Source organism: Desmodus rotundus, chromosome 4 (genome assembly GCF_022682495.2).
Source record: "Desmodus rotundus isolate HL8 chromosome 4, HLdesRot8A.1, whole genome shotgun sequence".
NCBI classification, from domain to species: Eukaryota; Metazoa; Chordata; class Mammalia; order Chiroptera; family Phyllostomidae; genus Desmodus; species Desmodus rotundus.
This window is the reverse complement of record NC_071390.1, coordinates 1,456,800-1,471,634: the sequence shown is the minus strand read 5'-3', so window position 1 is coordinate 1,471,634 and position 14,835 is coordinate 1,456,800. Positions and strand designations below refer to the sequence as shown.

The 14,835-nt window shown below is 55.2% G+C and overlaps 1 protein-coding gene and 2 long non-coding RNA genes across 4 annotated transcripts in view; 2 read left to right on the top strand and 1 right to left on the bottom strand.

The window, feature by feature from the left end:
* The first annotated feature begins 337 nt into the window (after positions 1 to 337).
* LOC123479260 (uncharacterized) lies at positions 338 to 7,659 on the top strand. The gene is made up of 4 exons (XR_006654820.2): positions 338 to 772; positions 4,007 to 4,082; positions 5,826 to 5,891; positions 6,041 to 7,659. It is a non-coding gene; the product is annotated as an uncharacterized lncRNA (long non-coding RNA).
* Positions 7,411 to 13,483, bottom strand: LOC123479261 (uncharacterized). Its single transcript, XR_006654821.1, has 4 exons — positions 13,375 to 13,483; positions 11,011 to 11,159; positions 7,700 to 7,768; positions 7,411 to 7,505 (listed from the first exon to the last, which is right to left on the bottom strand). It is a non-coding gene; the product is annotated as an uncharacterized lncRNA (long non-coding RNA).
* The window catches only part of GLRX3 (glutaredoxin 3), a 30,062-nt gene continuing 27,495 nt past the window's right edge, over positions 12,269 to 14,835 (top strand). For both annotated transcript variants that reach the window (XM_053922801.1, XM_053922800.1), the window contains exon 1: positions 12,269 to 12,395. In XM_053922801.1, the coding sequence (XP_053778776.1) occupies positions 12,325 to 12,395 (71 nt within the window). In that variant the 5' untranslated portion in view covers positions 12,269 to 12,324. The remainder of the gene's footprint in view (positions 12,396 to 14,835) is intronic.

Here is a 14,835-nt window from a genome sequence, read left to right as displayed (position 1 = left end):
CCTACCCTCACGTGTCAGGGGGCGGCCAATGACCGACGGGGGCGGGGTTCCGCAGGAACCCGTGAGTCCGACCCGGCGAGTGCCGCAGGCAGGAGTAGCGGAGACCAGAGTCTTCTGGAGGTAGAGGATGTCTGTCCCAAGTTATTAAAAGGACTGGCCTATCACTTCTCCAGTCGCTGAATGGGCCGTGAGGCGCCGAACAACCTACTCTTTTAAGTGTCCCGCCACGCTTCCCTTGCAGACCTTGGATCGGCTCGGGGGGGTGGAGGGGTGCCTGCCTCCTCGTTCTTGCAATTGGCTGGCTTCCTAGCTGATTGACTAATAGATGGCGCAGTGAGCCAGTCATCGTGGGCGAGGCTGCAGGGTCTCTGGGATTTGTAGTCCCGGTGAGGCGGTCCCACTTCCGGGCGGGATGCCGCGCTGAAGTTTTCGCGGTGGCTCTGCGGTCTCTAACAGGGTTTGGCCTGGACTGTGGCTTCCGGGCTGGAAGCCCCCGGGGCGCCCCACTTCTCTTTAGACTGAGGGCTGCGCTGCCGGGATCCTCGGGTAGTGCGGAAAGGGAAACCAAGGTCTCGCCGGCCTGCCTCGCGGGGTGGGCTTCCGGCTGTGCGCAGGGGTACCCAGAGGACGGATGTTGGTAAACCGTGTGCTTAGTTAGCTGCGCCGCATTCTTCTCTATACGCCTACTGCTGTATAGGGTGTTGGCGGAAAGGTATTGGCGACACTTGTCAAAAATGGTAAGGCAGACTTCACTCGAGGACCGTCACGACAGGTACGGGGTTTGCACTAGGGGGAGAGGTTGGGCTCCACTCCGACTTCCAGGACAAGTGGGAATTTACAGCCTGTTTACCTAGTGGGTTTACTTAAGTCCTTAATATCTTGAAATTTAAAAACTTTAAAGATAATGCAAGACATCTGTGATAGGTCGAGTGCTCGTTATTTTCACGTTAACTACATTAACCGTTAGATGAAAACGGGAGACCTTCGTGACATTGGATTCTTGCGTATGATATGTTGGACTATATCAAAATGTGAAACTTATGTATCAAAAGTGATATGCAAATGGCCAATAGGCACATGAGACGATGCCTAGCATCACCAATCACTAGGGAAATGCAAATCAAAACCATAGTGAGACACCACTGCATACCCATTCTGAGGACTGTGGTAATAGTAATAGTGATGATGATGATGATGATGATGATGATGATGATGGTGGTGATGGTGGTGATGGTGATGATGTGTTGGCTAGAATGGGGGAAATCGGAACTGTGGTGCACTGCTGGCGGGAATGTGAAATGGTGCAGCCACTGCTAAAAGCTGTGTGACGGTTCCTGAAATCCCACTTCCGAGTACGGCGGAATGCAGGGATTAAGCACCGGTGTTCAAAGCGCTACTGTTACAATAGCCAAAAGGTGCGAGTAACCTGCACGTGTGTCCACAGAGGGGTAAACGGGTAAACAAGCGTGGTGCATGCACACACACAGTGCAGTCTTACCGCGCCTCCAAAAGGAGGGGAAGTCCCACGCCTGCTGTATTAGGCTGGACGGAGCGCCCTGCTCACAGAAGGCCAAGTGCAGTGTGACCTCGCGATGTGAAAAGTACTGGAGCAGATGAACTCCTGGAGACGACGGTGCGGTGCAGGGGTGGCTTCCAGGCGGCTGGGGGAGGGGCATTGGGGTCTACTGTTTAATGGGGACAGAGGTTTTACTTAGGAGATGAAGCGTGTCGGACTTGGGTGGGGGTGATGGTTGCGCAAAAAGTTCAGTGTGCTTAATGTCTCCAAGCTGTACATGAAAAAAAGGTTAACACAGCCCATTTTATGTTACGTATGTTTCACCACAATAAAGACATACCTAGTAAGAGAGAAGTTCTTTTTCCTCGCACCACTGACTGATACTGTGCACACCACCTTCAGGGGAAGTGGCTCGGGAGGAAGGTGCCCGAGCTCCAGCTCCCCTGTGGATTTCCGTCTCCTGGCCCCGCAGTGCCCGCCCCTCGTTGAAGAGTAGGGGCGCTGACAGGGCACCTGCTTCACAGGGTGCTCGGGGTTTCCAGGGAGCCGTCTGCCCTGTGCTGAGCGAGGTGTCCAGGACCCAGTTCCTGCTTATGAGGCCGGCGTGCCGACCTGCAGTCCCTCCCAGCTGGGCACTGGACCAGTTGGAGTTTGGAAGGGTTAGGAGAGGTTTCATTTGCACTTAACTAATGATACGTGCTGGGCGAGAGTGGACCTCTGAGCATCAGCTCCCTCCTCTGTAAACAGGACTGCCACAGCCTGCTCCCTCGGTCACCTGCCTGCCTGCCTGGGAATTCAGAGCTTCAGGGAGTGGCTGTGCATCGCCTCTAGTAATTGGCTCAGCGCCTGGCCAAGAGAGACTGTGTGCCCGTGTATGTCGGGGGTGGGGTTGGTAACAGTTTCGACTCTCAACTGTTGCAAAGCCAGTACTTCTACTGGCTTATCAAAAATTACTGTCTTCTTGTCCTGATTGGGCTGTAAAATTGTGTGTGTGTGTGTGTGTGTGTCCCATCTCCCCGGCATGGAGCCTGGCATGTAGTAGTTGTTTCACAAATACTCCTTCTGTTCTTTCTTGCCCTCTTACTAAAAGAAAAAAATCCCAGCACTTCTTGGACACTAATGTAAGGTTACATTTTCTCTTTGAAATCTGCAGTTTCTTTAGATATTACAATAACAGTTACCGTCTTCGACTGGAAACACTTCGCTCTAATCTGGGACAACTGTCTCCTTGTTTTTAGGATGTTGAGGGAACATCCCCTCCCCAGGGAAGTGGGGCAACCCCCAGCCCCAAACTGAAGCAGCCACCACAGGCTCCCGTAGGCCACTCATCTCGAGTGGACTCTCTCTTTCTTACCAACTAGTGTTCTGTGTCCTCCTCCAGAATTCCTGTCCCCCCGGCCAAAGCCAGTCTTGCAGCCAGTACTCAGGACGTAACTGTCCATCGGGCTTCAGAGCCTCTGCTAGTCGGTGTGGTGTCTCTGATGTCATTGGGTCCCCACAGCAACCCCACAGGAGCATCTTTGGTTCAGGCAGAGAAGCGGGCTCAGAGGCGTTACCTGCTGTGCCCAGGGTGCACAAGGATGAAGTGAAGGCCTGAATTCAGACACAGCTCTGCGCTTCCGCCCTCCAGCTGCTGGTCGTCTTTGGTCCCGGGCCAAAGCCTCCTGACTGAGCTGCAGGCCTTCCTGCAAACGGTGTTTCATCAAACAAATGAGCTGCGCCAGCTGCCCAAGGGCCTCACCGCCCCAGCACAGGCTTCCAGGGCCTGGGGGCCCAGGCAGCTTTGCCAAGGTGGCCTCTGCTGGACAGATCTCTCCTTTGAACGCCCACCTTTGTATTTGAAGTGAGTTGTGCACAGGACTGTACAGTCATTCTCCTTCTGAGAATCTGTGCCCCAGCGTCCAGCAAAGCCCAGGGGTGAGCTCAGGACAAGGCCAGTGGAGGAGGGCGAGTTCACATTTAGCTGTGTGGCGTCTGCTCCAGCCGGGGCCTGGGGAGGTCTTCAGGAGAGGTGACCCATCCTCTAGCCTCCTCCCAGGTGCTGTCAGCTCAAGACATCCAACGTCGCCCCCTCCACCTCTCGTCTCTGCGTTTCCATCTTACATTCCACAGTTCGAACCATGACCTTATGGAGGGTGGCAGGTCAGGGCTATCTCCGGGCCTAGGCTCGGCCTTCGCCTCCACCCGGGACGCCAGCTCCACAGCGCCCAGGTAACCCGTTCAGCCCACCCCCTGCAGGCAGGTGGCCTGTCCCGGGAGGATTAGGGTCTGGAGGCGCCCCTGCCCCTGCAAGGTCAGCACGTTTGTTTGCTGAGGGTCATGGTTTTGCCCCAGCCGTTTTCTCTCAGGTTGTTTGTTTATTTAACAGCAAAATGCAGGACAAGACATTCCTAGACGCAATAAGTATAATGGTCTAGACACACATACTTCATTAAGGCAAAAAATAAAATGATAACCCACTGCTTTTCAACTTTCTAAATATATCTGCAGAGAGCTTTGTGATCTAAGCCAGTGCCCTCAATTATTTCCTGATGGAAGCGTGCTCTTCGGGGAAGACCGACAACAGGTAATTATTTATTACCGGAAGACCCTGGGACCGGAGCTCACGAGAGGTTTAGGGGAGACCGGTGGCATCTGCGCCTGCTCCTTCCTGGACGGCGGCTGTGAGCTGCCGCTGTGTACCAAGGAAGGGTTTTACCGTCTGTCACTTTGCACTCTCCACAGGTGCCGTAGGTAAATAAAAGTATTAGCAAACCACAAACGTGCCTTCAGAAATCAACAGTTTTAGGTCTGACCAGAAGTGTCCATTGTGCCTCATTTGAGCCCATCCCTGCTTCTGATCTGTCTCTTGCTGGCGTTTGCCGCGGTCACACACAGCACGCTTTCTATGCTCGGCGATGTTTCAGGAAGACATGAAATTTTAGCATGTTTTATATTTCATCCTAAAATTCTTTTATTTGCAAGCGGATGAAGTCACACTGTGTATGTTTGATAATCCACTTTGGCATGTACTTTCCTATGAATTACAGTTCCCTGTAAATTCCAGGGTGTTTTGCCTCTCGGCTCTCACACCACAGTACGGAGAAACCCAGCACGTGGAAATATGACGGATGTCGCATCAGTGTGGGGCTTGGAAATAATCAGGGTTATAAATGACTCACTAGGCACAGAAAGCAGGGGGAGAGTTCGTGGGAAGAAGTAAGCAGCGTGCCTTCTTTATGCACAGCCTGAAGAAGGCACCGTGAAAGATATATCACTGTTCACCTGGTTTTTATGTCTAAGGGGGTTTTACGAACCCCTTTTTATCAATCAAAATAAATTGATTGCTAGTGGATGCAATATTTTCTGACTACTTGAAAGTATAAAACAAAAGCAAAGACAAAGTCACCTATCACATCTCCTGGTAAATCAGAGACCCGCTCCCTCCAGCGAGACTGCTAAACAGTGCTAAAGGCTTTCATGGATGCTCCCCAAAATGGGCCATTTCATTTAAAGGTAGGAGTGTGTCTTGGGACCATCTGGAATCCGGCCTGACCCTGCCGTGGCCGTGACCAGGTATTCCAGAACATTCCTCTTTAATATTCATGTCCCACCGTAAGAGGACGTATTTCTGTCAGGTAAATACGTTTATGGCTAATAACAACTCGGTTCTGGGTACGGACTAATAGAATAACCTGATTCAAGGAGAGAGCGAGCTGGTGGTCTGGGATCCGCTGACAAGGGGCCTCTTGAAGTGGGTCCAGCCGCTTCCAGTGGTGACAGTGATGGCAAACGCGTGGGGATGAGAAAATAAACGTCTTCCCTGTGGGTGAGAACATCGCTCCTGGTCCTTCCCAGTCTGGGAAGAAGCCCAGGGAGTTGGGACAACTGGAGTAAGACCCAGCACTTTAGAAGATGGGACTTCCCGTGGGGAGGGGCTGAGGATGTGAGGGCCTCAGCCACGACTGGAGAGCCCCCGGCCTGGGCAAGCTCTTTGCTGGGTCCCACTCAGCCCCTGGGCCAGCAGCATCTGGCTGCTGACGGCCAGCGCCTGGCAGAGCTGGCCTGTCTTGTCTGCACACCAGCCAGAGGTGGCTTAGCCCCCTCTCTCCCTCAGAGCTAAGGACCCAGGGCCACCTATTGTAGGGTCCTGCCCATGTGTCCCTTTTCATAGGAAGGAGACTTCCCGTTCTATCTCCTATTATTCATGTCTTAGTTCGGATATGAACTGAAGAAGAATGCATGTCACATTGGAAAGTCTAAATGTAACATTGGCATCAAAATTTGTGAATGAGACATTTCTTCTGACTCAAGCATCGGTTTTTCACAGGGATGCGTGAGTAAGATACCCAAATGCAGGCACTAATGGAGTCGCCAGCAAGCACTGCTTTGTCGGGTGAGTGGACACAGCCACGGAGGGTTGAACACGAGCGACTTCGCTGCGAGAACGCGAAGGGCTGCCCGTCCCTTTCACATTCATCCGCGGGCCTGTGCACCACTGAAAAATCACCGGTTTGCGTTCTTCCTTTCTGTTTTTGGTCCCAGAGGAAGAAATTTGGAGTCAGCAACCCATCTGCAGGAAACGTGTCCCAGCCTTCCCAGCCGGAGAGGGGCAGCCCGCTGGGAGACCCTGTGAACTGGGAGTCCTGAAGCAAATCCAAAGCTGTCACACTGCTCGGGGTTACTTGATTGTCCCCACCTTTCTGAGGGTCCCTGAGCCCCGAGCCTCACTGCCAGCAGCTGCTGACCCCTGGGCTCAGGGCCTGAACGGGAGGGGGGTGGGGGGTTCCTTTGCCCCGCCCCTGCAGGAAGGTCATGTTCTCTGGCAGAGGGAAGAGAGGAAGGGAGCAAGGCCTTGCAGCGGTGGCACTTTTGAGGCAGTGTGGCCAGCATGCGCTGTTGTGGTCGCTGACTTACTAGTTAGGCCAGTCCGCTGGCCGTGTTGGGATGGCATCTGCCACGGGGGAGAGGACCAGTGGGCGACTCTGCCCTCGGCCGTAGCTGCGACCCTAGAACCCAGCGGCGATCGCCAAGCTGTGTCTTTTGGGGGCGCGCGCACTCCTTCATTCTCCTGTCCCAGGCCTTTGCACCCAGAGTCCCTTCCGCAGGCTGGAAGGGCCAGCTCTGCTCGCGGTGCCCACTGGACACTACGTGCATCCGCTCCATGAGGTGACTTCCCGTGCAAAAGCAGCCCGTCGGAAAGCGCATGGGCAGCAGATGGGCCGTGGCTCACAGGGCGTAGCGTGCACAGACCCTGCTGTCTGGAAGGTTCCTTATTGAGAAGGAACTCACCTGGTCACAACTTGTTAGCTGCCTTCAGAATTACTTCTGACTTGACAAGGGTTCTTGTGTGGGACACAGAGGCAAACTCACCTGGCCCTTAGTTTCTCAAAATGAAAGAATAATTACAAAAAAGAGCAGACAATGAACTCCAAGTGGACTCGGAGAATAATACTCAGACACACACCGCGGAGTGTTCAGGTAAAGCGATCCAGTCTGCACCTGGGGTGACCCTGCGGGAAAGCGGCCCTGGGGTCAACAAGGATGCACGTGGCAAAGTGTGTGCAGATGAAGAGGGGCAGAGTCCCTCCCGCTTGTCCCCGCCCCTTCCTGTGCCCGCAGGTTCACAATTGCAGCGCAGACTGGGGAGACTGGGGAGACTGGGGATCTCCCACTGCTCCGCCCATCGCAAGGAGAAGGGTGGGAGGAGGGGGGCCGGGCCTGCGCCCCGGGGAAAGGCGCTTGCTTCTGGTGGCGGCGCAGCGCCGCAGTCTGTGGAAATTCTGAGTCAATTCTGAGTCGTGGCCTCTCCAGGTGGCTTAGAGAAAGCACTCAACCAAAGACGCGCCCTCCGGCCTGGAGAGGCGGCTGGCGCCACCCGCAGCCTTGAAGCGGGCGCTGCAGCCCGCACCTGCTGCCGCCTGGCGGGAGTGGGACACGAAGCCAGAGCGTGCGTGGGGAGAGAAAGCGCGCGGGCAGTCGCTCTCCCGATGAGCCCGTTCCTGGTGAACTGTAAACGATTAAAGGCACGTTTAAAAGTTACTTTGTCTCCAGAGTTTCTGGATATTGCAGCAATGGAAGTAAGATCTGTGAACTACATTTCTTATACATATATTTCTTATGGGATGTGCTCGCATCTTCCCCCCCCCATACACAACCCCCAAACATCCCCCCCAACCCTAGATTAATTAGCGCAGTGAGCACCTGCTCATCCAGGTGGTTTTATCTTCTTCCAGGAAACCGGATTACCGTGAAAACATCAACAACACGCCTCTGAAAAAGAAATGAAATGTGTTTTTATTGGCGGGGCCCAGATGAAGCATGCCTGGAAATCTGCTTCACAAATAGCCTTGCACATAAATTGTCCATTCCTGCGCTGAGATCTTTTTTCACGCTTGAGGAGCTGTCAGGGGTCCCTAATAAACGTGAGTTTTATTTAGTTCACCGGATATGTAATTCTTCTTTTCTTTGAAAATAATTATGTTTCAAGCAAGTGCAGCAAAAATACAACCAATAAAAATCTAGCTATGGCAGCATAAACAACCTTTATAGCTAGCATATACATAGAGCCCTTCCAATACAAGCAGTTCCTGGTGAGGAAGACAGCCCAGAACACTGGCTGACTTGTGCCAAGATCAAGTTCCTGGCTCCTAAGGGTCGACACAGGGAACCCTCACGGCCCTTCCCACGTCCCTAGCCTGGACTTGTCCTTGGCCATCAGGGTGGCAGCTGCAGCGTCCCTGTTGCCAGGCTGGCCCTTGGGCCACGGAGAAGAACCAGATGTTTGGCTGGATCCAGGGTCCAGTTTGTTTTGGCGTGGCTTGTGATATGGCCTTTCCAAGGCCCCTCTTGGAGCCCTCACGTTGAGGGGCAGCGGGGTGAGCTTCGCTGGGGGCTCCTGAGCACAGGACACAGACTGCCTGCCTCTCGGTGGGTGCATTCCGCACCTAGGCAATGCTGTGAGGGAGGTCCCAGAGTTGGTGGCGGGGCTGGGGCATAGGGGTGGGCTCTGGAGGGTCTGGTCCAGGGATAACGTCCCAGGCTTCGATCAACCTATCGGGGCTCCCTCCCCAGCCAGGCACCCCGAAGTGGTCATGGTGCCCTGGCCTCAGCCCCGGGCCCCCAGCCACCTTGGTGGATAGACAGCATGCGGAGGGGGGTGGAGAGCTCCTGGGGTCCCAGTCAGGTGCAGACCCGTCCTAGGGAGCTCTGTGAGCAGGTCCCCAGCAGCCGCACGGGGGCTTTTACGGTCGTCCCAGAGATGTTATCGCAGCTTGAGAACAGAAATTAGAATATGTATCCTTCAGGTGCAAATCTCCTGTACTTACAGTTTTACTGTTTCTCAGCAGGGGGACTCCATTGATCTTCTAACAGGGAGATTCCTAAGGAAATTAATTTCCTCCAGTTGGGGTTGTTCTCAACTGGTCTTCGGGGGCGGAGTAATTGGAATTTAAGGGGCTCTCTTAAAAGGAAGGAAACAGTGGCCACTTTACCTGAATAACAACACTTTCCAGTGCTGTGCTTTGCCCATTAAATGTGAGTCCTTCCCTCCGGGGCCCCTGTGTCTCTCAGCTCCTGGGGTGAGGTTCCCAAATACCCCGCCTGCTGGGGGTTCTGTGACAAGTCCTCCTGTTGCCTGACTGTCACTCCTCTGGGTCACAGGTGCCCACCTAGAGCTCATCACTGTGCCTGCGCAGACTGACACTTGGTTGGCCACAGGAATGAGTGACTCTTCCTCAGAGGACATGGCTCCGATATCCCCTTGCCGGTGTAGGGCGGTGGTGTTAGGTGTCATTACCACGAAGAATGATCCATCACACGGACTCACCTCTTTAAAAGGGCGTCAGTTCACAGGCATAGGCGGCCCTCCTTTGCTGCACAGGAGGCCCCTGTCTGCAACCCCGTCTGGAGCTTCGCTCTCCTGGGCCAGGACTTCAGCCCAAAGGACCCAGAGAGAGAGCCACCGCCACCCCCCACCCACCCCCACCCTGACTGCCACACGGCACCCTCGGGAAACTCTGAGGCTGCGCTGCCATCTGGGGAAAGGTGTTCCTGGTCCCTGACCATGGGGCCCTGGGAGCCCAGGAGCAGCCCCATCCAAGGGCACTTAGATGAAGGGCCCCCCCCCACCACCCCCCCCGACCCCCCGGCTCCCTGGCCCCAGGGAGGGAGCGGGATGTGGCCCAAGAATGCTAACTCGCAGCATTTCGATGAACCCCACGTTGGAGACAAGGCCCAAGGCCGCCCCAGTGTCTTGCTTGGCAGTGTTGCTGAGCCTTCCAGCAGTAGCAGGGCCGCAAGGGGGAGCTGAGCCCAAACCGGTGCAGCAAGACAAGGACGAGATTTTCCTTCCAGGCCCAAACTAGCTCGGACAGAGAGCACTGGGCTCTGTCTCCAGTGTCAACAGCATGCGGGATGGGGCGAGGGCCGGGAAGAGCATCAAGCCCCAAGGGAAGGCTCTGGGCTGAGTCCTGGTGCTGGCCCGTCCCCACTGTGGGCCCGGGCAGTTCCCTAGGCTACAGGGTGGGCATTGGCAGTGGCGTTTTTACACATCAGTGGAAAGACGCAATGGTGGTGAGTGCAGTCACACGCATGCAAGGGTGCGGGTGCCGCACTGCATACCCATATGCGCCCCTACACACCTGTAACTCAGATGTGCAGCCCCTCAGCGTGGCCTGGCCTGAGTCTGTTGCCTAAATCAGTGCACATTACAGTTCAGAGGTCACCTGCCAACGTCAGGCCTGTGGGTACCACAGCACAGCGACAAGGGCAAATGGCAGGGGGCAGGACTGGAAAGCTTCTCCAGAGACTTCACAGCCTGCCGGGGAGGAAGTCTGCACTGTGGCTGGGGCACATGCTGCTTCCAGCAAATTCCATGTAAAGGAAAAATCAGGGTTCTACACCAGCCACATTACAGGGGCGATCACTGCTTTTTTTTTTTTAAGAGTCCTATAGCATGTTGCCCTGGTGCTGTTACAGTTTCATTAGTTTAAACGTTACAAAGACTGTCCCTGCTCTCTGAAAAAAATGCAAACGACAGGAAGATGTGTACAACCTAAGAAGTGAAGGTCTTCCCTTTAAAAGTGCTTTATTTTCACAATCTGGGGGCGCGCTCTCCAACACTGCAGGGCACATCCTCGTCCCCACCGTTTTACATGCTGCATTCAGCTGTGTATACACTCACGTATTTTGTTTGTATGTGATTCTGTTGCAAAAGGGTTTTGCAACAGGGTGTTCCCCTCCATTGCATCATTTCATAGTAACCTCTAGGTTTTATTTACCCTTTTTACTTTGCGATAACTGTAGAGTCTCGGGCAGGTCTTAAGGAGTGATGCGGAGAGACCGTGTGACACCTCCAAAGGTAACACCTTGCAAACCGTAATGCAGTTGCACAACCAGGGTGCTGACACTCGGACCGTCCACCCATCTTCTCCACACCGCCCTCATTTTCCCGCTTCTCGTGTGTGTACTTTCTTCCGTGTAATTTCGTCACATGTTCAGGTGTGTGTACCTACCACCACAGTCAGGAGACAAAACAGTTTCCCATCGCTCTCCAGTTCTGTCTTAAATGCGGCGATTCACCTTTCCAGTAACGCGTATTTCTCAGGGCGAGGCACACAGGGCACAGCTCCTGAGGCCACTTTCTGTCACTGCCGCACTGCAGCTGAGATAAAATACAAAGTGAGCTGCAAATGAGTCGCCTACGGAATTTAAGATTTTCTAGTAACCTCATTAAGAAGGTAAAGTGATGCAAATTTAATATATTCACAAAACCCAAAATATTATCATTTCAGCATGCAATCAATATAAACGTTATCGATGAGATATATTACATTTTTTTGTACCAAATCTTTGAAACCCCACGAGCCCGCTGCTCCATCAGGTGCACAGAGTGAGCACGCAGTGAGCACCTACGGTGCATCTGGCTCTCTTGCAGGCCCCTTGGACAGACACAGTTCCTGCCCTCGAGAACTGGGCTGGAGACACGCACGCAGTAGGTACGGAGACTTGTTCACGTGCTGGAAGCGGCACACATGCCCTGATCGTGAGGGAGGTCGCGCCAGGGTGGGAGCGTGGCTTCAGTGAGATGGGAGCTACACGGGGAGCAGCGCTTTTCGGGGGAGGCCGATGTGGTTTGAGGACCTCCGGCAGGAGACGCCTTGTCCCCAGAGCAGATCAGAGGGGCTTGCCTGGAGTGCCCCTGGTGGAGGCGGACATTTGGGACATGGACGAGGCCTGGGCCTGAGAGAGGGTGGGCCATGAGAAGAAGGGGAAAGGACACAACAGGCCTGAGAGTCAGCCTCACGGCGTGCCAGGGGAGCAAGGAAAGGCCCCAGCCCAGGCCGTGCTGCTCTGCGGTCACGGTGCGCCGTGGGTCTGCGCTCAGGGGTGGCACCGCCGGCGCAGGTGGCCGGACACACGGTGGCGCTGGTTGGGGTCCCCCAAGCCGCGGTCAGTGCTGAGGTTCGAGACGTGCACCCTCCCGGTCCCTGACCTCTCACTCCACCCCGCCTCGGTGTCATTTCACTTTAAGGGTTCGGCTCGTTACAAGCATGTACTCGCTGGCTTCACAGACACTCCCATCACACGCACGCCCTGTCCCAGCCCCTGTGGGAGCCGCCAGGAGGGTGCGAAGCTCGGGGTCCCTACCGCTAAGACCGCGAGACGCTGGAGACGAACTTGGCCGGAAACCCCGCCCCCGGGGGAGCTGTCTCAGTTGGCGCCTGCGCAGACTCGGGCGGGGGGGTGGGGTGGGGCGGGCTCTCTCGCGCAGCTGCCGTTGGCCCCGCCCCGCCCGCTCTCGATTGCTCCTGTCTGGCGGCGGCAGCATGGCGGCGGTGGAGGTGCTGGAGGTCGGCTCAGCCCCGCAGTTTGAGGAGATGCTGCGCCTCAGAGCCAAGTGAGCGGGGCGGCGGGCGGCGGGGGTGAGGGGCGCGGCGCGACGGCGGCGGCGGCGACCTCGTGGGCGGCGGCGGGGTCACAGCCTCCGGGCCCTGGCTCCTGGAGCCGGCGGAAGAGCGGCTCGACCCCAGCCCCGGGCCCGACCGCGGCCCGTCAGGCTCTCCCAGGCCCGGCTCCTCACCCTCCCGGCCGGTCCCACATCCCGGGCGCGGCGGCGTGGGGACCGAGCCTGGGGCTGAGAGGGGCGCGGTGACCCTGCCCCCTGCGTCGCCGGCCTCGGGGAAGGGCGGCCTGCCGGGGTCTGTACCGCCGGGGGCATGTGCTTGTCGCCCTTGGGAAGGACGGCTACAGGGCTGCCCAGGACCGCGTGGGGACACAGAGGGACCCGGACTGCCCGGGCTCCGTGGTCACCACTGCACCTGGCCTGGTGGGGTTTGTAGGGTCCTCCGTCCCAGGACCGGGCGGTTCTTGGCGGGGAGCCCGGTGGGTGACGTGGGATGGGGGTCTGGCGTCGGTGGCCTGGGAGCCATGCCCAGCTCAGCCGCGGACAAGCCAGGTAGCCCCTGGGCAAGCTCACATCCGGGCCTCGTTTCCCTGGCCGTGAGGTGGGTAGGAGCAGTGCCCACCTCAGGGTTGGGGGCGCAGGGGGACGACGCACGTTGCCCAGCGCTGGAGCTCTCGGCGTCGGCCCTTCGAGTTGCGGTGGCTGCGTGGTGCTCACCGGCCTGACGTGCCGGCGACGGGCCCAAGTGCAGCGGCGTTTTGCAGAGGGACAGGGGAGTAGCTGCAGGTGACAGAGGGGCTGGGAGGTCACTGCCTTTGCTGACGCGGGAAGGGTGAAATTTCCCGTCTTGGAGTCGGCCGTGCTGGGCGGAGGTGATAAAGTCAAAGGCGTTAGCCCACACAGCCCTTTTGGCACGTTTGGGGTTATCTGGGAAATTGTTTTAAAAAAAGGAAGGGGAACGACGTTTACTTACTGATGAAAGGCGGGGTCGGGGTCATCCCACCACCAGCCTTAAAGCCGCGCAGTGACGGGTCCAGGGAGGCCCTTCGAAGCAGGCAGGCCTGTGAGGACCGGCCCCGCACCCCACCCGGTGAGCCGACCTGCCATCAGCAGCACGGTTTTGCTTTTGGTTCCACGTTTTTGTTTCTGTTTCATTTTTTAAGCACCAAAGTCCGTAAAATGTCACAGCTGGTAAGAGTTTAAATGTAAATACCACTTGGATGTATTCTTGACACTGGTCTGTGCTGGTAGCGACTCAGAACACTGTACCTCTCCCACGGCCGCGGTGTCCGTGGGCACGGGGGACATGGCGCCCGGTGCCTGGGAAGGCACAAGTCTCTGCAGCTTTTTGTGAAAATGGAAGCATTTAAGAGTATTAAGTAGCACTTATTAATGTAATTATTTAAGGCCCACTTTCCAGATCTCTTCACTTCGAAAATTTCATGTGAATTGCATTTTTTTTTTTTTTTTTGCTTAAATCATCTAATTGTGTGTATCGTGTTTCCATGTTGCTGAAACCTCAGCTGGTCTCTACAGTGGGGATATTAACAACTGCTTGCTGAGTAATTAAGGTTTTGCCTGTTTGTAAAGTATTTGACGCGGGGGTATCTACCACGGCAGCAGGTAGGGCCTGCAGAGGGGTAGCTGGGAGCAGAGCACCTGCAGCCACGCAGGAACACCCACTCAGGCAGCCCCCGTGGTTTCAGTCACCGCGGTCGGGACCGAACCTGCTTTCTCCCAAGTCCTCCCTACAGGGGGCGCTCTGCAGCTGGCGCTCCGTGAAGCTGGAGTGGGTGCTGTGACTCGCCGTCCACAGTGGGTGGCAGCCTGGAGTCTGTTCCAGCTGTGCGTCCTGGTGACGTTAGGTACCATGCACTCGATTGGAAAGTGGACGTTAAGCATCGGAATACGAGGATGTTGTGGATGACATAGGGTAACCACGAACGTTACTACCATTCTTGGATGTTTCCGGAGTGCTTGTATATTGTTTGCTCTTCGCGACATCCCAGGGTGTTAGTCGCTGCTGTTTCACAGACGGGGAAGTTAAGAGAAGTTCAGTTCTCTTTAAGGCCACGCTCCTAGAAATAGAATTTAAGTTGTGTGCGTTTTTTATCTTCTTTTTTACTTGCTGGTTCAGACTGTCAAAAGTTTGGTAACCTATTTTATTTTTCAAAGAATGTAATCACATCCCATGTTATTAAAAGGTCTTTGACATAGGATTTTAGTGGCTTTATAATATTTTTGTCATGTTCCTTAAAAACCATATTGTTATACTACATATTTTTACACTTACTCGCTTTGTAAAGTAATGGGGAAGTATTCATATACATAAACTCGTCTCTTTAATTATGTTTCTAGGATAGACACTTGAAAGTGTGTAAGATTTTCCCGAAGGGTTCCAGTTTTATTGTAACCAGCAGGCTGTTTCACTCTA